The sequence below is a fragment of the Zeugodacus cucurbitae genome, chromosome 6 (genome assembly GCF_028554725.1).
Source record: "Zeugodacus cucurbitae isolate PBARC_wt_2022May chromosome 6, idZeuCucr1.2, whole genome shotgun sequence".
NCBI classification, from domain to species: domain Eukaryota; kingdom Metazoa; phylum Arthropoda; class Insecta; order Diptera; family Tephritidae; genus Zeugodacus; species Zeugodacus cucurbitae.
In genome coordinates, this window is record NC_071671.1 from 26203195 (window position 1) to 26228284 (window position 25090).

At 35.1% G+C, this 25090-nt stretch overlaps 5 protein-coding genes across 7 annotated transcripts; 3 read left to right on the forward strand and 2 right to left on the reverse strand.

The window, feature by feature from the left end:
• Window positions 1–514: 514 nt before the first annotated feature.
• LOC105213980 (myb-like protein X) lies at window positions 515–2796 on the reverse strand. Its single transcript, XM_011187111.3, has 2 exons — window positions 2423–2796; window positions 515–2355 (listed from the first exon to the last, which is right to left on the reverse strand). Exons 1-2 carry the CDS (start codon window positions 2634–2636, stop codon window positions 737–739), a joined length of 1833 nt encoding a protein of 610 aa, XP_011185413.3. The 5' UTR covers window positions 2637–2796; the 3' UTR covers window positions 515–736.
• A 2764-nt stretch (window positions 2797–5560) lies between these two features.
• Window positions 5561–6982, reverse strand: LOC128922671 (uncharacterized). Its single transcript, XM_054233916.1, has 2 exons — window positions 6635–6982; window positions 5561–6573 (listed from the first exon to the last, which is right to left on the reverse strand). Exons 1-2 carry the CDS (start codon window positions 6831–6833, stop codon window positions 5906–5908), a joined length of 867 nt encoding a protein of 288 aa, XP_054089891.1. The 5' UTR covers window positions 6834–6982; the 3' UTR covers window positions 5561–5905.
• A 2657-nt stretch (window positions 6983–9639) lies between these two features.
• LOC105213981 (thyrotroph embryonic factor) lies at window positions 9640–16145 on the forward strand. 2 transcript variants are annotated; one of them, XM_011187114.3, is made up of 3 exons: window positions 9644–9874; window positions 9929–10116; window positions 15288–16145. In XM_011187114.3, exons 2-3 carry the CDS (start codon window positions 10089–10091, stop codon window positions 16049–16051), a joined length of 792 nt encoding a protein of 263 aa, XP_011185416.1. In that variant the 5' UTR covers window positions 9644–9874; window positions 9929–10088; the 3' UTR covers window positions 16052–16145. The 2 variants fall into 2 exon arrangements, with proteins under 2 accessions (XP_054089893.1, XP_011185416.1); XM_054233918.1 differs by lacking the exon at window positions 9929–10116 and having other exon boundaries at window positions 9640–9874.
• A 1091-nt stretch (window positions 16146–17236) lies between these two features.
• LOC105213982 (uncharacterized) lies at window positions 17237–21530 on the forward strand. 2 transcript variants are annotated; one of them, XM_054233931.1, is made up of 2 exons: window positions 17237–17370; window positions 19151–21530. In XM_054233931.1, the coding sequence occupies exon 2, from the start codon at window positions 19166–19168 to the stop codon at window positions 21164–21166; it is 2001 nt and encodes a 666-aa protein (XP_054089906.1). In that variant the 5' UTR covers window positions 17237–17370; window positions 19151–19165; the 3' UTR covers window positions 21167–21530. The 2 variants fall into 2 exon arrangements, with proteins under 2 accessions (XP_054089906.1, XP_011185418.2); XM_011187116.3 differs by lacking the exon at window positions 17237–17370 and having other exon boundaries at window positions 18963–20792; window positions 20852–21019.
• A 379-nt stretch (window positions 21531–21909) lies between these two features.
• Window positions 21910–24971, forward strand: Nup85_1 (nuclear pore complex protein Nup75). The gene is made up of 9 exons (XM_011187117.3): window positions 21910–22045; window positions 22112–22825; window positions 22886–23358; window positions 23453–23565; window positions 23698–23802; window positions 23861–23988; window positions 24050–24240; window positions 24307–24463; window positions 24530–24971. Exons 1-9 carry the CDS (start codon window positions 22019–22021, stop codon window positions 24653–24655), a joined length of 2034 nt encoding a protein of 677 aa, XP_011185419.2. The 5' UTR covers window positions 21910–22018; the 3' UTR covers window positions 24656–24971.
• Window positions 24972–25090: the final 119 nt, after the last annotated feature.

Consider the following 25090-nt stretch of genomic DNA (forward strand, 5'->3'; position numbering starts at 1 on the left):
CAGAAAGTTTGGTTTATATATCTTTATTAGTTTGCGAGTTAAATACAAATAACGGATTTGTGGGCGGGGCCACGCCCACTTCCCCAAAAAAATTACATCCAAATATGCCCCCTCCTAGAGCGATCCTTTATTCCAAATTTTACTTTTATATCTTCATTTATGGCTTAGTTATGACACTTTATGTGTTTCTGGTTTTCGCCATTTTGTGGGCGTGGCAATGGTCCGATTCTGCCCATTTTCGAACTTGATCTTCTTATGGTGCCAAGGAATATTTGTGACAAGTTTCGTCAAGATATCTTAATTTTTACTCAAGTTACAGCTTGCACAGACGGACAGACGGACAGACGGACGGACGGACAGACATCCGGATTTCAAATCTACTCGTCACCCTGATCACTTTGATATATATAACCCTTTATCTAACTCGTTTAGTTTTGGGTGTTACAAACAACCGTTATGTGAACAAAACTATAATACTCTCGTAGCAACTTTTGTTGCGAGATTATAAAAACGGTTATTTGTTTGTTTTTAACAATTTATTTCAAATATTTTTTTAATTTCCATTCGTATTATTTCGACATACATATTTATTCGTAAATCTATTATAAATATTGCTTGAAATAGCATATTTTGCCATACAAAACAATATAACAGAAAATTTTACAGAACAATAATTTTTGCTTACATCATATCATCGGCGTTTTTCGACGTTACAAACATTAGCAATTATAATTTTTTAATTTATTATTGCTCTATCAAATATATGATCGTTATAATTATTCCAGTCGTGTAGTCTGTAACTCGGATAGTCAAAATATTCAATTTCACTGCTATCCTCCAATTCATTTATAGGTGTTTCGGTTTCTTCACTACTCTTCGATTCATTTGATTCAGTAATTGTTGCTTCAGTTTCTGCACTACTCTTCGATTCATTCGAATCATTTATAGGTGTTTCAGTTTCTGCACTACTCTTCGATTCATTCGAATCATTTATTGGTGTTTCAGTTTCTGCACTACTCTTCGATTCATTCGAATCATTTATCGGTGTTTCAGTTTCTTCACTACTCTTCGATTCATTCGAATCAGTAACGGCTGCGTCCGTTTCATCGTTTTCTTTCGATTCCTCAATTCCAAGCGAAACTTGTTCTAATGAATGACATTTAAGTAAGTTCTTTCTCAGCAGCTCTGAATCGTTCCAGTAGGTTAGATAAGCCCTATCCATACATTCCCTTTTTTGTTGCGCTGCCAATTTTTCAGGAATTCCCGTTGCATAGTTATATTTATCGCCATTTTCGAATAGTTCAACTGTTTCACTTGATTGTAATGAATTCATTGTTGTTGGCACAAATAGGGCTTCTTCACTGCTCTCAGTAGTTTCTTCGCTTATCGTAGTTTCTTCGTTGTAAACCACAGGGTTCATATCTGCATCTATATATTCAGTATATTCATATTGATTATCGTTCTCTTGCGAATTTTCAACACTTTCCTTTTGTACATTCATCTCTTGACTTTCTTGCGAATTTTGCGTTTGTTTATCCGTTGGTGTTTCAGTTGTATGTTTCCGATAGACAGCATTGAACCATGATTCAAAACTTTCTTCTGATTTCTCTGCAGAGTTCTTCGACTCGCTGTCATCGGTATCCTCGTCATACGTCGGCGTTTTTACAATCGGTCCGAAATGTAGACGCAACCAATCATCCAAATCTTCTTCTGAACCATTAAAATTATATCCCTCCATGCTGTCTGGTTCGGTCGTTTGCTCTGCACTATCAACTGCTGCTTCGGTGACTTGCTCTTCGGCGCTATTGTCATTTACATTTACTGTTGAGAATGAACTATCATCACCCTCTGAGTTGTCCTCAATGCGCTCAGTTGCGCTTGACTCTGCACTTTCTGCATCGCGATTCACATCGCTCTTCAGTAGTGCCATGAAATCTCTTAATAACACTTCGAGAGCAGGATCCAGTTTAAAATTCACATTCACATTTATATCCTGCGGCTGATTGTCCTTTTGCATTAGCGAAGTAGTGAGTATTGTTTTCATGTGTGCAACAACATCATTCATCGAATTCTTCATCTCACTTGTATCCGCGGTAAGCGAGCGCAATTTCTCTTGCAGCAAGCGCTCCACTACCGTGAGGTCACGTGAGTTCGTTGGGTAATTTCCGGCTGCTTCATAAGTTGGCGGTTGCACAGCTAATCCTCTGTAGATAGTTGAGAACTGTACACCATCGTTGTTCGTCGTTTGCGGCAGCAATGGCCAACGTGCGTATGCGGGCGGCGTTGAATGTGAGGCGTCGCGATTGGGCCAATAACCAGTGTTGCCATATGAATTAGTGGCGTGATTCTTGTGCGCTGCAACAGTTGGATAGCGTAAAATTAAATCGGAATATTTTCATGTGTGTTTTTGGTTGTAACCTACCTTGCAGTTCATCTGCAATTTCTGTAATCTTTTTAAAGTCCAAAAAGCTTGGCGGCTCCACATAATCCTCCACTCCACAAATACGTACCGTACGCACTGGACGCATGAGATCGCCAGTCATTACGTTGTGTTCGCGACATTTGAATCCTTCAAGACTGAGCGCACTTATTGCGCTCACACTTAGTAGTGCGATTAAGGCGATTTTTAATTTCATTGCGTTTTGTGGCTTGCGAACAACTATTTATTGATATTATTTAATTATTATATACTATAAAAATATGAAATTTTCAATTGCTTCACAAAAATTGCAACAAATTTTAGAGTAGATACTTTCGCGAGCAGTTGTCGCAACCGACTGTGTGTAACATAAGTAAGTCTGCCGGTTTCCTTAAGTCGAGCTCAAGTGATATGCGCCACTGATGCCAAGTTCAAGCATTGATAACACGGCACACATACATGCATAATTTATTTTATTTATTAATATTTTCAGCGAAAATAAACACAATTTTGCCAATATAACACTTAAGTAGTGGTGTATGTGCGCCGAAAAGTCAAAAAGTGCTTAAATCCATTTGATATCATTTTGTTTTGAACGATATTTTCTGCGCTTAAATGCAGTTTTTCAACTCAACTTCACGGTTTTTACAAACTCAAAGCAGAAATAATGCTTAAATACACGCTCAAAAGTCTTTTGGAATCCAAATTTATATAATATTTGAACAGTATACACTACCTTCCCGAAACCAATTTCAGCTTTTTCAAATTATTAACACAAATACAGAGCTATAACTCATATATGCATATGTTACTAATCTTATCAATAGTCTTATTATATATTTTTCATTTATAAATGCGAAATAAACAATTCTACGAAAATTGAATTGAACATTAATCAAAAGTTGCAATTGCGGGGAATTTCATTTTTGTACGAAAAATGCGGTTATTTTAGGTATGCCCGCTTGTCCCTTTGTTCTTAAATAATATTTGTGTTTAATTTATGGCAACGAATAATCATAACTTATGTATGTATAAAGAATAGCTGAGGCGAAACCCCAAACCATGCTTGAGTTATTACATGTTATCATTAAAAAGGCACATTCATTACACTTTCTTAATAATTTAATTTAATAATAATAATTTTCAGCAACGCCTTTTATCACATTTCACTGTTTTCGTATACTCAATACTATTGAAATTCACGGCGTCATGGCGTCATCTATCGCATACAAAACTTGACTTCAACAATTAAAAGATATCGCCATCTATTCGGTACATAACTCTATATTTGGAAAAAACAATTGAGATACACAACTAACTAAAAACTATAAAATTATATAGAAACAAGTAAGGAAGGGCTAAGTTCGGGTGTAACCGAACATTTTATACTCTCGCAATTTATTGATGTAATTTTATAAAGTTAACACAAGTCGACCCATATATTTGGTATTAAGTTCAATAGAATAACGAAAATCATCATAAATAGTATATGGAGATACAATGCATCGAAGACTATACGCTCACTTAATTTAATATTACTTATAATTAGGTATATGGGATCTGGGGGAAGTTATGACCCGATTTTTACCATTTCAGGTATAGAGAGAAACTGTTATACGAAAAAAATTCAGAGGGAATGAATTACATTAAAATATCTGAGGGATTTACCTATACTTTCGGTGAAAAATTAACCTTACGCACTGAGTTCTTCATGTTCGATATCAGGGGCCTTGAAAAGTCATGGCCCGATTTTGACAATTTTTCCACAAGTGATGTCACAGCTCAAATACAGTATTTGTGTAAAGTTTTATTCCGCTAGCTTCATTGGTTCCTTATGAATACGTTATAAAGTGAACGAATCAGATGGAATTCAAAATTGAGTTATATGGGAAGTAGACGTAGTTGTGAACCGATTTCGCCCATATTCCCCGCCCACACCCGTGTCATCAGGGTGTCAAGAAAGTGTTATATACCGAATTTCATTGAAATCGGTCGAATAGTTCTTGAGATATGGTTTTTGACCCATAAGTGGGCGACGCCACGCCCATTTTCCATTTTGTAAAAAAATCTCAGTGCAGCTTCCTTCTGCCATTTCTTATGTAAAATTTGGTGTTTCTGACGTTTCTCGTTAGTGAGTTAACGCACTTTTAGTAATTTTCAACCTAACCTTTGTATGGGACGTGGGCGTGGTTATTATCCGATTTCTTTCTTTTTTGGACTGTATAAGGAAATGACTAAAAGAAACGACTGCAGAAAGTTTGGTTTATATAGCTTTATTGGTTTGCGAGTTATATACAAAAAACCTATTTGGGGCGGGGTCACGCCCACTTTTCCAAAAAAATTACATCCAAATGTGCCCCTCCCTAATGGGATCCTATGTTCCAAATTTCATTTTCATAGCTTTATTTATGGCTGAGTTATGACACTGTATAGGTTTTCGGTTTCCTCCATTTTGTGGGCGTGGCAGTGGACCGATTTTGCCCATTTTCGAAACCTCCTCAGGGTGCCAAGGAATATGTGTTCCAAGTTTCATTAAGATATCTTAATTTTTACTCAAGTTATCGCTTGCACTGACAGACGGACAGACGGACGGACAGACATCCGGATTTCAAATCTACTCGTCATCCTGATCATTTATGTATATATAACCCCATATCTAACTCTTATATTTCTTGGTGACACAAACAACCGTTATGTGAACAAAACTATTATACTCTGTGCAACAGGTTGCGAGAGTATAACAATCACGATTACTGGAACAAGTATCTCGTCCAAGAGTAACCCATATTTTGAATAAAAATCTTTAGTAGAATACGAAACCGAAGATTCAAAGATTGCGAAACGCAACATCATAAGCGAAAGAGAAAATATAATTACAAAGTTAAAGAATGATAGACATAGAGTTTACGATAGTTTCAAAACCAAGACTTCGTTTACAATTCTTATGAAAGCTTGACAGATCGTTTCGTTTCGTAGCATGTCAAACGTTCGTTTGTCACTTTGCGGTACCTGTCATAATCTCTTCTTAGTTATGCTTATTAGAATCATTTAGAGAGTTTAAAAAAATGACTCAATAAACAGAATAAAATTTAGAAAAAATTTTAAAATTTCTTTTAGATTTCTTTATTAATTTCTTGTATGTATTTCTAAAAATAAGTCAATATTTATTACAATACTAAATGTATTAGTAAGTAGTGTATAGTAGGACGCTATAGCAGCTGCCAGATTTAAAATGTTGTAATCTAAAACTAAATAAAAATAATTTAATTATCCTTACTTAGCACTAGAAGTGATTGGTATAATATTTTTAAAACTCATGGAAAACTAAAATTTTTTTTTTTGGTTGGCTCTTTCGTTGGAAAAACATATTCATACATGTTTCGGATATTTTCAATAATTTTAGGTTATAAATATATGTATAATCTACTCTAGGTTCCTTTTCCTTAGCGCTCGCTGCAAATGCACACTTAGTCTAAAATCACAGCATTACTGTTGTAAACGCTCTTCCGAACTCCCATCGTAAGAGTACTCGTCGGAATCTTTTTTCGTAGCTACAGCTCGTGGCGTTGTCGCTGGTCCGAAATGCAAACGAATCCAACTATCATAATCCTCGGTGGTCTCCTCAGTACTATCACGCTCTTCCGTATTATTTTCTTCTGAATTACTTTTATTAGAAACTTTTGTGGATACTGTCGTGTGAACATTTACGGGTTGCTCTGTGTGCGCATCTATTGCAGGCAGTTGCAGAAATTTTCTCAGTAAATCTTCGTGTGTGGGTCCCAAATTCAGGTTCATTTCAACATTTCCCTCCTTTTTCGTATTTACATTTTGTACCAGCAAAATATCAAATATATTCTTCACCAAAGTGGCGAGTTCTTCGACGGAACGCTTTGTCTGTGACGCCTCCTCAGCAATTGCATTTAGTTTATTTTGCAACGATTGATATTTTTCTATTAAACTGCTTGAGTCCTTGCTGGAAGCATACTTCGATGTTTCATAAAATCGCTTTAATATTGGCAACGATTGGCGGATTGCTGAAGCAAGTTGCTGTTGTTGATTTTCGTTCGATTTAAGTTGAGATGAAGAAGACGAAGATAACGGCCTGGCTTGATTTAAACTCTTTACATAGCTATTCCGAACCGCCGAAGGTTGCCCTGGAATGACAATTAGGTAAATAAATAACGTATTTGAAAAAATAAAACAAAATCATGGTACCTATCTCCGACGCAGTTTTATAGTCAATATAGCTTGTCACCCCAGCATAGTCTTTAACACCACAGATTTGTACCGTACGTATTGGCGCCGCAGGATCGCCAGTCAATATAACGTGATCGCCACACTTGAAGCCCTCAAGACTCAGCGCACTAACTGTGGCCACACTTAACAATGCAATTAAGGAGATTTGAATCTTCATTTTTAGTATACCGGTATGTTAGGAGCAGTAATTTCAGAAGAATAAAAATTATTATTTTAGTAATTAGTTAACAACTTCAGTAAGTTTATATACTTTTACGAACAGCTCTCGAAACGGACTGTATTTAAAGCAAGCTTGACTGCCGGTTTCTTTAGCTGGAGCTCGAGGAATATGTGTCTCGAATTCCAGGTATAATCAATAAAAATAAACACAATCCGTATTGGCATTTCCCAAAAATTTTCTTCCATTCATGTGTATAAATATGTTTATATATAGGGTGATCCTTTAGGGATATAATAAATTATGTATGTATGTACGTTATGTTAGATCACTATTTATGAGATCTGGGTACCAACATTCGTTGATTTATCAATGTTATAAGGTCATAGGTCTTGGCGCCAAAAAGCAAAAAGGAGGAATGGGTGGCGCGCTCTGGTGGATTCGGCTATAATCGCTCAAAGCGGTTCCTACGCCAAATATATATATATATATAAGGTCATAGGCCTAAGATCGATGCTGGGACAAAGTATGGTTGAAATGGAACGCAAGAATGGTCTTCATAAGACCCAGTTGTGATGGTCAGTAACATTTTCTGTTTGAAATACTATTGTATACCTCTAAGGGAACACCCTTTACAATTCATTTCATTATTCAAAACGCTGCTTTCGTAGTAAAGAAAATAGTATTTGTAAATATAAACATTTAATAGAAACATTATGCTATTATGATTATATTACGTGTCAATTTCAAAGACCTTATCAATCGATATTCTCAGATTTCAGTTAAATATTAACCCTTCGATTGGCAGTAGTGCATATTACAGTAAACGTTGTATTCGAAGAATTTCGTAAGGATATTTGAAGCATAACAGATTAGCATATATTCTTAAGTACGGGGTTTGTTCGAAAATCAAGATGAATTGGAATTTGTACATAAATTTTCGAAACGTGAATACTTTTTAGAGAGCAACTACATATGTCGTTTTCGATACGCCAATTCTCTGCTTGCTGTCCTAAAACCTTGCTCTCTTCTAGAAAAATTTCATTCCAAAGCAATAATCCACACATTAATACTAACCTGGCATCACAAAGGCCTGACACTTTTATCTGTCCATGTGGGTTCCATCGATGCAGTACCCGCCGGAGGAAGACGGGGAAGGAGAAGGCCTCCACTCTGTTGGAGGAACCAGGTGGAGAACCACCTGGGTACACTTGGAATCTCAAACTGGCGCCGAACTGCGAGGGAAAGAGAGGAATGGCGCGGTATCATCGATTCAGCTATAACCGGCTAAACGGTTTCCAATCCAATCACACACATCCTAATAACCCGCATAACCCAATATACATATATGAAGACAGATGGACAGATGAACCGTCATGAGTAGTTTTAATATATGTACTTAATAACTGCTATAAGTAGATCGTTCATGAACTCAGCTAAACTTCCCTTAAAAAATCACCGATTTTGAAAAAATAATCAGTGGATTCATAATTGCAATTGCACTCGCGAAAACGAAACTTTAAAAGAATTTATAAAGATTTGAGTTAGTTAATCATAACGACCCTAGGCTTCACGGTATTAATCTAATCCACTAATTGTGTAATTTTTTTTCCAGGAAATTCGACTCCACGTTACCGGAACGAACCGGGATATGATAGATATATGGCCAAGTGCTATCATTCAAAGTACGTGTTTGCGGTTTAACTATTCGGAGAATATTCTAAACTGCTCCGATAACAAGAAGTCTTTTTTACTTTTGAGATAACCTTAAGAATATAGATATATAAGGGTTAGATCACGCTGTCCGAAGCATTAAAGCTACAGTTCGGGAAATATTATTTGGGAAACGAGCTCCTAGAACCCTTCCAATACTTTGGAAATACATGGAATAAATTATTTTTATTGTATATAGTAGGCTCGTAAGACATTATGTTAAACATAACCTCATTACAGTAGGCATAACCTCAATGTAAAACATATTGCAATTGAAATGTGGAAAAAAATGGTACAGAGCTTGTTTTGAAATTAGATTATTTAATCTTTTACATAAGCAAAAGTATTTATGGCATTGATTTTAGTGCATATAATCATTTAATCTAAGCAATATGTTTACTCAGTTGCATTTGCACAGAAATACATATGTATATACTCATACTGTAAAGGGTGTTTTTTTAAAGGTAAAGAACTATATATTTATATATATTTATGGAGAACATCATCGTCTAGCCGCACTATGTTTCATAAAAACCTGTCCAGCATGACATCACTTCCTCCAAAATAGACGAACTCATTGTACTAGTTATTGGTCTCCAATAGGTAATTTTAGCTCCACTAAAGTAGATTTAAAGTACTCTTACAAAAATAGTTTAACAGAGTCAAACTAAATAGTTTCACAGGACCAAGGTGGCTAATTGAACGCTTAATTTCTTGAAATGATACGATATCAAAATTATCGATAAAAGTGGTGTTATTTTCATGCATGTGACAAATCCTGCAATACTTTTTTTCTGAAAGCGAGGCAGCCTGGAAATGCTTTATAGGATTGCTTGAGCTCCAAGTTCTACAATTAACGTGTTTATAACGATAGAGTTTTAAGCAACGTTGTAGAGCAGTTCACTTTGACAGCTGGTTTGACAGCTTTCCTGTAAGAAGTGCTTTACCTCTTAAAAAGGCACCCTATACGAATAAATGTATATACATACATATTTCTAAATTATAAGAATCCCCTTGAACATTTGTTTGTGAAAATTTAGGGTCAAACTATATTATTGATAATTCCACTAAACGTACAAATAATCACTTTGCACGCAACTAAGTTCCGAGACAACTAATAAATTTACTTATAAGATTATTTAATATTGCGTTGTAAATGGATTCAAACGAACAACAAGCTCACAGGACGAGCGCAGAGTTGTCGATTCACCATGAGTTGTAACTTGAGCTTCACTCACGAATTCCTGATAACATTAGCACAGGTTACAGGTGACAAATTCTCAGGAAGAGTGTAGTGGAGACACATACAAATCTACAGAAATAATTGCGTAAGTAATATATTAATTTTTATAAAATTTCTAAGGTGACATTTTCGTTTCTAGAAAACGCAACAAATTAACTAGGCGGTCCTTTAGAAAGCATTATAATGGCGACTGATGTTTCAATTATTAGACGTAATAAAAAATGTATATATTTGTGAACGACGTTTCGGTTACGTAGACCCCACTATTCGATGCATCGGAGCGACAGATATGTTTACTTATGTTTAGAGGAGATAATTTTTGCAAAGGTGAGTATGGAGACCTAGTAAAAGTTGTTGGGATATACTTCAGATATGAGGATAACACAGAGCTATTAAATTAAAAAAAAAAAATGAAGAGTTTTCATTTGATTAGGTGATTTACGAACGGGAAAATAAGATAGGATTGGTTTGCCAAGCGATCATTCAAACTCGATTAATGAAGCCTATATGTATTATATATACATTCCAAAAGGAGTTCATTCTATATAAACCGAATATCCATGAATTTGTGTGTAATCAAGGATTCCAAACTCGGCTACATTACTTAAAAGAAATATCTCGGACCGCTTGAGACACATAAATATTATAAAACTTTACAGAAAAAATCGAGCTTTTGAGCGTCGCTTTTGGTCAGTGTCAGGCTTAAGAACAAAAACGCTGAAAATAGTTCTCGAAATGGATCATAAATCAACATATTTTATTTTATAAGCTTTTCTTAACCTATTAACAATAACAAATAATTTACTAAGTCAGATTTGAACAGCAAACAAAATCCCTGCTCAGACCTTATAAATGACTTCTGTACTACATTAAAGTCAGAAACTGTCATCGATTTACCGTTACCTATGCTGATGGCTATCTTTGAATGTTATTCGCCACGCCACGGTAACATATTTATAGTTAGGAGCTCGCTTTATATAGTATATAGTACAACTCGTACATAAAAGCAAACTTCTTTTTGATTGGCCAAATCGGTAGTGATTTATATAAGCTTACACGTGCATTCGAGTTTGTATGTAAACCTCCCTCTGAATTCATAATAGCATGTTATAACACCCACATAATGTGTATGAGTGCGCAAGCCAGTTGGAAAACTTTGCTGCATTTGTGCATTTCTAACGAGATTAGTCATTTAACTGCTTTGCTTTTGAATCAAGGTGGTGGTATAAAATTTTAAACAACCCCACAGTATTGGTGGTAAGCCACCACAAAATTAGCTAATATACTGTAAGGACGATATAGGCATATGTAAGAGAAAAGTCAAAACTCTTTCGACTTTTAGTTGCACCACAAAGTCACATATACGCAAGCCTTGTATATTTTGTAGGCATGCCTTCGCAATAGGTACACATAAGGCGGCTAACATGGGCGTTCGCAATGAATGCAGGGGCACAAAGGCCTCTTTGTAAAATGTCGTAGGTCAATTGATATGAAATTTGTATTATTGTCCACTGGAAACAAATGGAAGGGCCAAGGATGCCACTTTTTCAACTAATTAAATAATCTTAAGGCCAAAATCGAAAGAATAGTCAAGCGATCTTAGTATTCTTCCGGCATTTGACTCTTGGGATATAAATATATCAACCGTCTGACCTACAGTATACCAGTGTAAACACAGGACAAACTCACCTAAAGTAAAATTCAGCTCGACTTTGTTATTCGTTGGACCTATGACCCCCAAATATTTTATCATATATTTAGCGACTCTCGATTATTCTAAGTCAAAGCCTGATTATAGGCCGGTATTATGACTTATCTTTAGAGTCCTTTCGGCTACTTCAGTGTCTTTTAACTTCAACATTTATCTTAAAAGTGAGATTATCATTACCTCAATCGTTCCACTCGATCCTCGTTATCAAGAATTCATAGATTCTAGTTAGAACTAGTTATATATAGTATATAGTAAAGTAAAGAAATATTTTCAGACCTTTTAATTCCCTGTACTTAATTCATTATCTTAACCATTGAGAGTATTAACCCCCAGAAAGCTTGGAGTTGGATCCTTAGAGGACTACAATATATTGGGAAGTCAACTACGGTTGCTACTTCGTACCATACTTTTCTGGTGTTTCAATTCAGCACTTATTGAGCTCAAGAAAATAATAGCGGAATAAAGTAGTTCACCAATAAAGCTTGGATTTGAATTTCTTTCTTAGGAAGCATATAGACAACTTGTTGCCTTACTCCTGGACCACCTCCGTATAGTTGCTGAAGCTTCTTCAAAGAAAGCAGAATTTATACAAAAAAGTTTAGGACAATCGACTATATATATATATATATATATTCCCCAATAAAAATTTGTATAGACGCCTCTGTCAACTGTTGATAACTGTATGCCATTGTGTAGTTGAAACGATCAAAGTTTCGTGGGTGTATAAATGGACGTATAACCAGTTATATATAAAGTCCTTATAACCGTGCAACCAAATAAGTGTCATTCAGCATGAAAAGTGTCATGCATTTCGACGAGTAATTACCGTCAACATTGCGTGATTGGTTGAATCAGAACTCTGAAAGCCAAGCAACATACAGACAAACTACTGTTCTAGATATGTGTGTAAATCAAAACTATGGCGAGTCAGGCTACCCGCATTTGTAAGTATGAATGTGTAGAAAATGTGTACGAGAACACCACCCCCACAATGAGAGCGATTTATAGCTGGCTCAAACACATACATATGTATGTACGAACTGAATTATAGGCTAAATCGCTTCACAGGACACTCTGTATATGGAATGTATGTATGTCCCGTTTGTCAGCTAGCAATAGCAATGATAGTAGAAATATCGCTGCTCCTTGTAATCGCTACTCAGTCGTCGCTGAGTTAGTAAATATTGCAAGTTAATTGCAACTAACGGTTACTGTTTAGTATTAAAACTTCAACAGGACGAGCAGGACTTACCTATAGAAATACCGAAATCGAACATTGAGTTTAAAAATAAAAGTTTCGCGTTGATCGTTGAGCATGTGCAATACTTCGCTACAACATAACGGTTTCAATAATACAGTTGATCCTTTATCATTTTCAACATTCCATCTATTACGCACGTGTAATCGTTTAATGCTACCCAATACAGGTGAAAAATTCGTGAAAATTTTCAAATTTTATATGTTTTGTAAATTATAGAAGAATCAGCTACTTCCGAATCAGCTATGAACTTTAAGTTCTAGCGTTTAATTTTTCAAAAATAAAAAAGTTACCCGGAGTCAGATATAAACTCTGAAGATCGATTTTTTTTTAATAAAAAGCTAATAGTGAATTACATATGTGAACCTTTGGAACCAATTTTTGCACGGCAGATGCTTCAAAGCTATAAAATAAATATGTCAGTGATATATTTGTGATAAATTCACAAAAGCCAGTCAGCGATAATTCCCAAAAATTGTTTCATTCTAGTATAAAGTTCAACTACTCAAGAACCTAATTTTTACTACACAGTGAGAGTATTTTCGTAATATAGTAATAGACTATCGAAAATCAACCCACACTAAGAAGAATATTGATATTGATTTTTGTAAATTTAAGGTTTTTTATACTCTCGCAACAAATGTTGCTAAAGAGAGTATTATAGTTTTGTTCATATAACGGTTGTTCGAAACACCCAAAACTAAACGGTTTAGATATAGGGTTATTTATACCAAAGTGATCAGGGTGAAGAGTGGAGTTCAAATCCGAATGTCTGTCTGTCCGTCCGTCTGTGCAAGCTGTAACTTGAGTAAAAATTAAGATATCTTGATGAAACTTGGCAAAAATCAGCAAAATCGGACCACTGCCACGCCCACAAAATCGAAAACCGAAAACACATAAAGTGCCATAACTAAGCCATAAATAAAGCTATGGAAGAGCTTGGGGAAGTGGGCGTAGCCCCGCCCCCTACTAAGTTTTTTGTACATATCTTGCAAACCAATAGAGCTATCGTTTTTTCAGCCACTTCCTATTACAGTCTAAAAATGAAAGAAATCGGATCATAACCACACCCACCTCCCATACAAAGGTTAGGTTGAAAATTACTAAAAGTGGGTTAACTCACTAACGAAAAACGTCAGAAACACTAAATTTCACATAAGAAATGGCAGATGAAAGCTGCACTCAGATTTTTTTACAAAATGGAAAATGGGCGTGGCGTCGCCCACTTATGGGTCAAAAACCATACCTCAGGAACTACTCGACCGATTTCAATGAAACTTGGTTTGTAATAGTTTCCTTACATCCCAATGATATGTTGTGAAATAGGCCAAATCGCTTCACAACCACGCCTACTTCCTATATACCAGAACTTTGAAGACAATCTGAATCGTTTACTTTACAATATATAAGTACTAGTGAAGATATCGGTGCAGAACTTTGCACAAATACTATGTTAATAGTGTGGCAGCCCCATTCTAAAAATCGCCGAAATCGGACCATAGGTTTTTAAGGCCCCATATATCGAACACGAGGACCTCGGTGCTTCTAACCTAATATTATAGTTTCCAACTTTCAATGGACTTTATACAATATATATGACGAATATGTGGGTCAAATTGTGTATTATATAAAGTAAATAAAGTTAAATAAATAAATTGCGAGAGTATACTTCCTTACTTGTTTTCTATAAAAAAGGTTACAAATATTTTGTTCCGAAAACCGATTTAGTCGACCAGTGCGTGACCCTAGAGACATCTATTGGAAAACGGACGAAGCAAAGTTGTAGACCTAATAGTTTATTTCTTCGGACCGCGATCAATTGTTTGCACATTTTCTGATTACACCCTCCAAGAAACAGTTTGTCGAAGTCCCTGCAATAACAGTCAGTAGCGGTTCCTACTTACCTGTTTTACCTAGCACGACGTTTACAAAGATATATAACAAAGCTGAAAGAACCAAAGGCTATCCGAAAAATCGATTTTGAGAGGTGTTTCAAAGATTGGAAGAAGAACTGGCTTTTTGAACACACCTCGTATTAATAGTAGCTGGAAACTATCCGCGGTACGCCAGATTCGACGTTGACTTTTCAAAAGATGTCTAGAGATTATTACCTATTTCCATAAAATAAACATTGAATAGTTAAAACCATCACTGGAGAATCGTAATAGAATCTCGAGCCTTAAAATTAGCCTACAGTAGCCAATTTGATAACCTTGCAAGGTCACTGAAGACTATTAATGCAAATATGCTTAATTTCAAATAAGTGCGAAGTGAAAGATCTAATATCTCCATTCATCCAGCCGATCTTCATTTTTTGGATGAGCTTTTCTAAGCTTTTGAGAAAATTAGCCGACTACTTCTTCTACCCCAAAAACCGAACTGTCTCCGGATAGCATATTTCCGTCCAATTAAGGATCCAAGTCCATTTAAGTAAATTTTATATAATTTCTAATCCGTCTAACTGAACTGTACTGAGTTTTACTTCTATGACAACATTTTTTAGACAGAACTTATTTTTTCCAACAATAGATCCGCAAAGTTATTACAACATGACGAAGCACATTAGTGATACCAACATCAACGCTGCAATTTCGGCCTCCACTCCACCCAAGTCACCGCTATTGGATATTATTGAACCGTTATCGATGGCTGACTCCACAGACTCACTCGATGTTGAGACCCATATAGATAGCAGTAAATACGATGACAATGAACAAAGTGCGAAAATGCAGGCCGCTTCTTTAACAACCTCAATCGACAACGACTTCGCTCTTATACCCACAACAGCAACAACACAAGCGCTGTGTAGCAATCCCAGCTTGCCATTACCGTTACCTACACTTGGCATGTTACCCATTAACGGTGCTACATTGGCAGTGAGTAAACCAACTTTACCCGCTTTCGAATATATTTCTCCCACAAATCACGCGCTCAGCATTGCCGACTTTCCGCTAATGGAACTAAATAGAGTGGGCGTATTTCCAGCGTTTCTGCATCGACGTTCACGCGGTGAAAAGCGTCCCATACCGGACGAGCAAAAAGACGAGAAGTACTATGAAAGACGTAAGCGTAACAATGAGGCAGCAAAAAAATCACGTGATGCCCGCAAAATACGCGAAGATCGTATTGCATTCCGAGCCGCTCTACTCGAGCAAGAGAACTCGATTTTACGCGCACAAGTCATGGCACTACGCGATGAATTGCAAACTATGCGACGGCTCATTGGTTCGGGCTCAACGACTGCAACAGCCACTGTTTTGGGAACTGGTAACCGGGGCCTAATAGCGTTATAAATATTTAAGTAAATTATTAAGCACTTTGTAAATAAAATATTTAAGATTAACTTAAAATGTTATTGTTAAAAGAAAATAAAGATACGTTTTAAAAGGTTCTATTTATCCTCCCTTCAAATGGATTAAATGTGTTGGAATTTGAAAGGACCCTGTCCATTCATACCTAGGTAAACATATAGTTGTGGTTGTTGTAACGGTTATCTAAACATGCCTGAAACGGGAAGCATAAGACAGTTGTCATCGAAGTCATCTAACGAGATGCTCAGAAAACTAGCTGTTTAAACAGGGACGGACGAAAGGGATAGGGCTGAGAGAATGTGGCTTGTGTCATGCGCGGACTTTGCATACAGAACATATATTGTGTATGTCGGGATTCAGTCTGGATAGGTAGGAGTTTAATCTATTACAGTATCCAGTGCGAAGTTGGCATTCCCACGACATCCGGTTCTGCGATACCGGAAATTACCCGATTTTTATCTGGTCAAAGGCAGTCACTTCGGCGATCTGAACTTGTTTGGATCGCTAAGTTACGGTTATGATTTGACATGCGCTGTCTTAATGGGGTTGGACCCTAGGGAAGATGAGTAGGTTTCACGAGGGATACGAAGAGGGAGTTCGTGTTATTTTGGGGGATTTTTGCAGAGAGTACATATTTTGGGTATATCAAGTCTAATCTGGTTATGTAGGAGTTTAGACTGCTTTCATATTCAGACCAAGACATGAAAGGCCATTCAAGTTTCGCGAGGCTTATCGAGCTATTCCTCGACTTTGGAAGGTAGGAGAAATCGGTGGAGCTGTTAGACGATTTAGTTTATAAAGTAGGTGGCGACAAATAATATTAATAGTCAAACAGTCAGTCTGCACTCTATAATCTCTTTTGCTCCTGTTCCATCGTATAAGTGATTTGGTACCAACGGAACTTTAGATTTGTGAATTGACTCGAGACTCCTTTAAAAATAATAATCGATAAATAATTGTCAAAAAACAGAAGATCTGCAGATCAGAAATTTGCAAAATTTGAGCGCAATAATGATCTTCCTTCTTGTTTCAACAATTCCACAAAATTATCGAAATCAAAATACTGACCAATTTAATCTTTATTAAAATAAAAAAGTTTTAATTTGTAACAATTACATTAAAGAACGATAATTTATGTTTTGATCAATTATTTCAGAATGATTATTAGTTATATTGTCATCACTATCTAAATTTTAGAAAAAGTATTTTAAAAAGGTGGCAACGAATTGTAAACAAACGTGCAATCTGTTTTTGTTTACAAATATTTTATTTAGTTGACACGGGGAGTTGTTTTCAACATTGTATAGAGAAGTAGAGAAACTATCAGCTGATAAAACGTAAACAATCCACAGCTGAGAGACGTTCATGGAGAACTGTCAAGTAGTCCTCGGGGGTAGGTTTCTTTGGGCGTCCAAGATGGCCGACCTTTTACCGGAAAATGGTTGCATTGTACAATTTTTGCGAAATTTAATGAAAAGTTGTAAAAAAAATACAGATTACTTGAAAGCATTCATTATTTTATCGATATAAAAAGGGTTCCTCTTTACACTGAATATTACAGTAGTCGTTTTTACTTCCAAGTTTAAGAATAATGAAAGCATTTATTTGGGCTTCATTTTATCGAATGTGGTGGCATAATTATTCACCACAGAAATTTGGTAGCAAGAATTGAGCAACCATGTAAGTTATTTGACAGTTTCTCTAGTTGTTGTTTTTGCTTTTCATAATTAAAGCTTTATTGGAATAGGGTAGCAAAAGAATAAAACGAACAAGTTATAAAAAGGCAGTACATCCGTATTATTTATGGAAAAGGGCACAATGAACAGAATTTAATTTAATATAGGTAATATATAATGTATTGTACTCATTTGTAAATATAGTGTAAATTTTTTTGATTTATATGATTTAGCGTTAGCTGTTTAAAAGGGACAAATATTTACACAATTTGAAAAAAAAAACCTTAACTTCGTATATAGGTCTAATGTATTGTCTAATACCTGAGACAGACATGTAGTGTACATTGTAGTATGCTTCAGAAACCATATGTGTATCACCGGTTTTCCGAATTTTGTTTGAAAGCAAATGGTGTTCCGTACTACAATAGAGTTCTAGAAACCATTGAAATTTTGTGGTGTTGTGAAATGTACTACAATGGATTGCATGGAACACACCGAAAGCTTTAAGCTCTTCTGCCACAATCATATGTTTTTTGACATTTTGACATGTAGAAAATAAATTAAATTCAAAATTAATTGATATCAAAAAACAAAATTTGAAAAAAAATGTGAAAAATATGTAATATGTTTGTAATAATATGTAATATGTAATAATTATATTGAACAATAATATTTTAAGATTGCTTGAAGTTATAACTAAGTCAGGATAAATTTTGCCTGTTATTCATAATTACAATTTGCTTGAATTTATTTGTATCAGCTGATGAATGTAAAATTAATACAATATACTACATGTTACTATGCTGGTTCATGGTTTCTAGAGCTTTTATTGTAGTACATGTAATAGTATGAAAACCATATGTCTGTCTTAGGTATAAATATAGACAAATACATAAAATTGATAATGTAACAAATTTATATCATTATTATAAGAAGTGTTATTTTAATAACTGCATGATCTCTCTCATGTTTATTCATTGATGAAAGCGCATAAAATCGATTTGTATTTACAATAAAAATATACACATGCATATTTACTTATGTATAAATTGTATTTTCCATTCCCAATTATGTCTATAAATACTTTAAAATAATTAAATTAAAATACTATTTAAATTACTGCCAACTTTTCGTACCATACCGCATTACAAATAATTATGTTGGGTATTCATCACTATCAGAATTAATATAATTTAATTTCGTAATACTAAATAATAACATAATACTACCAAAAATTCGAATGGTAATAAACAATAATACACAAATTTTTGATTATGTGAAACCCTATTTGGGGAATATGAATTAGCTCAACATAGGCGGCCATCTTGGCTTAAATGTCAAAAGTAGTTTCTGGAGGTGGGTTTTTGGAGTTTCTCTACTTCTCTATACAATGGTTTTCAACAAGTGCAAGATTTGCAAAATGCTGGAGGATTTACAACAATTATACGAAATGCACACTGAAGAGTTGGAGCATGTTCAGAAGAATATTACTAAGTATCTGCTTAAAATTGATAAAGTGTATGAAAAAATTAGTAAAAACAAGAAAGCGCTAGATGAACGGAATACAATCGCTTTGGTGGCCTATGACAAATTGTTCACAATTCTTTCAAACATGCTTGATGTTGCGCGTAAATTTAATTTTCATTTACTAATAAATGATCTGGATAAAAAATCGGCACGTACTTTGTTTGATGAGTTGGATTTATGTGAGCAGAAAACACCTTTCAACGCAAAGCTGAACATGAACGAGGAACAACAACGTACCACAAAGTGGAATAAACAACTTAGCTACGACTATAACAATATTTCCATACTACCAGCTGAAGAAAACGACAATTCAGACTTGGACCTGTCCTATTTGGAATGTTCAAAAAAAGATATTTCTAAATATACCGTTGGCAGTTTGGTAAAAGCCTCTGTCACTTATATACTAGACTTGGATTATTTGCTTTTTTATATATGTGATGCAGAATCTACCGAATTTGAACAAATTGCAAATTTAAAAAGTATGATCCATCTCAAACAATATACTGGAATTCCACCGCAAAACGAAGTTTTTGGTATAGTGCTTGACAATACCATACTACGAGCTAAACGTATAAAATCAAGCGAAAACAAACAACAAATTTTACTACTGGACTTTGGTGAAACATCCACAATAACCGACTCAGACGTGACCTATCGTTTACCAAAAGAAATACAAAATATACCGGCACAAGCAATTTTATGTAAATTTGCGGGTATAAATGGTCGAAAGAATGTACCACATGAAGAGTTACAAACCTGTTTACAGGAATTAGAATACGACAGCAGCACCTTTATCATAAAATCTAAACAGGATAGAGAGTGTACCCTGGACCTGGAACTCTTTAAAGAGGTATCAACAAATTCACCAACGTCATCTTCATATGCTACAACGAATAGTAAAGAGTGTGTTGAAAAAATAGTAAACACGAATCCATTTAAAATCACTGCAGATTTTACCATCGATGACAATGATGAAGCTATACCTTTATGTGCTTTAAACAATAATCCAATATTTGCCGAAGGCAATGATCTTCGAAATGGTTTGACAAAAGATGAGATGGAAATGTTGGCTGAAGAACCGCTCAATACAACCAACGCAATGAAAGCGGTTTTAGGCTACAATCCAAAAGATGAAAAACGTCTTTGCCGTTTTTATGATCCGAGAATTGGTGCTTGTTTTAAGGGCGCCAATTGTCGGCAAGAACACACCCCATTGCAACCAGAGGGATGGACTAAGGATAGTATACCAGCGGGAACTATAATTGATGATTATACGCCAGTGACTCGTTATACTGCCGGTCTTATGATAAATATTACAGTTACCCATGTTGGACAAATTGAGTATCTGTACGCGCAAATAAATGACCCAGAAAATATAATGGAGCCTCTCATATGGAATGACGATGATGTACCGCAAAGTATGCATTTGACTAAACCACCGATGTTGTATGACTTGGTTCGTGCCCAATATGAAGATGGGCTTTGGTATCGCGCTAAGATTATGAATTTTGACGATTCTGGTAAAGTGTTCAAAGTATTTTATGTCGATTATGGCAATTATCAAAATGTCTGCCTACAGCAATTGGCATACTGTGACCGGTCTACGGAGCATTTTCCTTTTCAGGCAGTGCTATGTCGACTGGCAGATATTATGCAAAATCATGAGGCATCTGCTGATTTGCGTGAGGATGGTATTCGTACCTTAAATGCACTAATTCTCAATCATTCGATGGATGTCAAGGTTGTAAATCATGATGACGATTTAATAGTTAGGTTCATGGGCGCGCCATACTCCTCAATTCCAAAGAGGCTAATTGCGATGGGTTGCGCCAAACAATTCCATTCAAATGTATCTAATGATACAAGAAATACTTCCAACACCAAAAAGTTGTGATTCATTTAGGTAATATGTAAAGTTGAAAGAAATCCGTTAATTTTTCCTCTTTCAGATGCGAACAGTTTTGGTTTATGTTAAATAAAACTTTCAAAAACGATTGAACTTCCATAACTCAAAGTTCACCATAACTAGAACTCTTGAATTGGCAATAGAAGTCAAATTACCTTCCTAAGCTCGGAAGTCTCTCTATCTTAAAAGTTTTTTGTAGATTATGTTGATTTGAGTTAGGAAAGTTCAACTGTAAATGAAAAATAATGGATTTCTTTTTACTACATCTCTTATATATACATATATCGTATAAGAGCTGATGTAGATTTGATGACTATATTTATTGAAATCAAAAAGTATAATAAATGTATTAACAATTTTTGTACATAAATCATTGATATAAAGTTGTTTCACTTATATTTATTAATAGTAAAAGTACTTAAAACAGAATATGCTATATATGAGTAGTGGAATGGTATGTATTTTAAATATTTAGAGCTGAAAAAATATAATTTATTTATTGGTCATTCAAAAATTTGTGATTTATATGTCAACGAAGGCGGACTAAAGAAAAATGCATTACTTATAAAATTAAACCGATTTAGTAATCTGTATCGTAAAATATGAATGCATATATAACTCTTCCGCATTTTAATTTTTTATGCTTATTATAATTTAGATTCTACTATTATTCATAACAATTGCAATCCCTTATTAAATTAATAAAGACATTTCACGGTCTCATATTGCGCATAATATGGTAACTCTTTTATTTTTCAACTGTCAAAAGTACGGGCGCGAAATGTGTCTACATTTGTCCGGCAACGAGAAAAATAACAGAGTAAACAAATATCTGGAAAAATGCAGGAAGATCAGCCAGCCGTATTTGTAAGTTATTTTGAATACTATTTCCAATACGGTAACTTAAAATAATTTCACATCTGTTATAATTAGGCTATAGTCGACCCATTGTGCAGTCGGTATGCCAACACGCTTACTGCTCAATTTGTATCGGGCAGTAAAATTGCCTTATCTGCATTTCGGCCAATTACCAGTAATACGAGAGATGCTCCAACTGAATTTGCTGGTAAGGATGAGGTATTGATACATATGCTACAACCGGAGTTTGTCTTTGATGATCCCATACTACGTAGTCTTGTGGCCGAAGCGAATTCCACATTTGTGGCGCTACAAGAACTTAAAAGGCGCGGTTCAAAAGCAGAATATGTCAAAATATCTCGTACTTATCGCAGTATTATACGAGCATGTCTTGAAAAATTGCAAGATGCAATGGCCAGTGCAGAAGAAGCAGAAGATGCCGACGCACAAGCTAAATATCAACAATACATTTCAATATTTTATTCCATTGAATGTGTGTGGCATCTAAGTGAAATATTATTTCTGGATCCAACACCAGCCAATGCGGTAGTACCACAACTGCTCGACTGGATACGTTTTCATTTTCCCGCTGCAGAACGTATGGCTACTGATCTTCTACTATTAGGTCGAGAAGCAAGTGACAATGATGATTATTGGCCAGCACTTAAAGGCCTCATAATGCAGGGGCAAGTAGATGTGGCACGTGCTTTGCTACATCTTCATCCACAAGCTGAAACGGCACACTTTAAACTGACAGATCAAATCTTGAAAACCATGCCCACATATAATGTAAGTACCCTTTGCATAAATAACTGCAAATAAATATAATACCAATTTTATTTGTTGTAGATGCACGGTGCCACTTCAATACAAAAATTCCGTTCACAATGGCAGTATTGGCTCACTGACACCGAACGTAAAATATCTGCAAATATTCTCGCCATTGAGCCAAACCTAGAAGAATTAATACAGTTAGTGACAGGTGATACACAAATGTGGAATGCACAGATACAAGATACCGAATATTGGTATGAATTCTTTCCCGGTTATCTATGCTATACAAATAATGCTTGCAAGCATTTTGAATTGGGTAATGCCGCCAACACATGGCTGTCGCGTTGGGCGCGTCTCAAAGGGCACAACAGTAATGAATTGCAAATGAAACAATTAGATCGTGTTATACTCAGCCTTATGGAAAACGATATGCATCAAGTCATACACGCCATACAGTTGATGGCTGATAACCAGTGGTTCGTTACGCATCTCACTGACTTGCTCTACAATTGTGGACAGTTGCAGATAGTGGGCGAAAACCAAGTCAAGTAAGCATATACCATATAAAATTGCATTATAATAATATAAAATGATATAAAATAAAATATAATAATTTTAAATTTTAAAATATTTTATATTTAGTGAATGCATAAAATTGCGTGACTCTTTGCTGTATGACTTTGGAAGTTCGCTAATGACACGCAACGCTTTATGGCAATTAGGCATGGACTATCTTGATCACTGTGGCCAAGAGGGTATGTTATACAACGTATTTAGACAATTTACATTTTTGTATGTAATATTCAAAATGCAAATATTGTTTTTATTAATATTTTATTTTTATTAACATTTCATTTTATTTTTATTTCAATTTTTCGTATATGTAGGTCAAGCCGCCTTGGCGTTGCTGCTTACGAAAATACCTTTCCGCACGGAGCGGCAAGCATTGAAAATCATCGGCATCGCACAAAAGAAACGATTTTTCGAAGCTGGTAACATTTTTCTTATATTTTTGTTTTCATTTGTATAAATTTAATATTTCTTTTACAGAGCAAGAAATTTGTAAAATTCAATCGAAGAAATCACTTAACGAGCAACGTTATGGTAACGCTTTGGAATGGGCTATACGATCGAAAGACACACTCTATGTTACATCGATTGCTGATTTTCTATTGAACGTATGTAATTCGCTTTTATTACTTTGACTTTGTTATACTATGTATCAAACCTTGCTTACAGCACTACTCCAAAACCGGTGATATGCTTTGCCCCGATGTGATTGCAAATATTGACGCAAAAATGTTCATATCACCACGTTTAGTATTTTTAGTGAAATATTTTGATTTCTATCAATTCTATCGCAAAAGAGATTTTTTGCCAGCAGCCGAGTTGCTAGTCAATCTGCTAGAGTCAAAGATTACGCCAGAATAGTAAGTAAAATTTGAGATTTTCATGTGTATTATTACAACTTTTCACGTTTTAAAATGTATTTGCAGCTTTTGGCCTTCACTACTTATTGATTCCATACCACTACTCGAATCGAAGGATCCAAAAATACTCTCGAAAGAAACTTGCGCCATACTCCACCACTTGGAAACCGAGTTGGTACCTTTAATAGATAAAAAGAAGAAACGTCTGGAAAAGTATCCGGATGTAAGTTGTTGTATGAAAATTGAAAAATTTAAATTATTTTAAAACAATATTTTTTTTTTTTTTTAGGAACCCATCAACATACTCAAGGACTATCGTATTGAGAATATTGAAGAAATCATAAATTTACTACGTTTGGCCTGTGCACGCAATCTATCACGCGCTATTATAATTGAAAACACCGTTATGGGTTGAATGCACTATTTATCATTCAATATTTATTGTTTAAAATTTAAACCTTAAATACAAATTGTTTACACGCCGCTTTTAGACATTTAAAAATAATAAGTTGTTTCTGATTGTGGTTTCTTAGTCGGCTGTCATCATTACTATACGTGTATATAGTAAGGTTTACAGTTAAATATGTCTTAATAATTATAAATACATAAAAATGTAGGTAGGATAAAGTCAAGTGGTATAATATTGCATTCTTATCAAGTCATATACGCTTGTATATCAAAATAAGCAGACAAATTGTTGGGCAATATACTTTCCAACTGTTTAACTTTTGTAAATTCTTAATACAAAACTAAATTAATATCGGGCGAGTATGCTACCATTTAATCAAGTAAACTTAAAGTAAGGGCGTAGAACTACTTATCATTAAAAAAAAATCAATTTACATAAAAC

Coding starts and splice junctions, on each gene's coding strand:
- LOC105213982 (XM_054233931.1), top strand. CDS start 19,166: ATGCTGGAGGATTTACAACAATTATACGAAATGCACACTGAAGAGTTG.
- LOC105213980 (XM_011187111.3), bottom strand. CDS start 2,636: ATGAAATTAAAAATCGCCTTAATCGCACTACTAAGTGTGAGCGCAATA. Junction 2,356..2,422: donor AATTGCAGATGAACTGCAAG/GTAGGTTACAAC, acceptor CAACTGTTGCAG/CGCACAAGAATCACGCCACT.
- LOC105213981 (XM_011187114.3), top strand. CDS start 10,089: ATGTTTAGAGGAGATAATTTTTGCAAAG. Junction 10,117..15,287: donor AGGAGATAATTTTTGCAAAG/GTGAGTATGGAG, acceptor TTCCAACAATAG/ATCCGCAAAGTTATTACAAC.
- Nup85_1 (XM_011187117.3), top strand. CDS start 22,019: ATGCAGGAAGATCAGCCAGCCGTATTT. Junction 23,803..23,860: donor GAAACGATTTTTCGAAGCTG/GTAACATTTTTC, acceptor TTTCTTTTACAG/AGCAAGAAATTTGTAAAATT. Junction 24,241..24,306: donor TCAAAGATTACGCCAGAATA/GTAAGTAAAATT, acceptor ATGTATTTGCAG/CTTTTGGCCTTCACTACTTA.
- LOC128922671 (XM_054233916.1), bottom strand. CDS start 6,833: ATGAAGATTCAAATCTCCTTAATTGCATTGTTAAGTGTGGCCACAGTT. Junction 6,574..6,634: donor TAAAACTGCGTCGGAGATAG/GTACCATGATTT, acceptor TTGTCATTCCAG/GGCAACCTTCGGCGGTTCGG.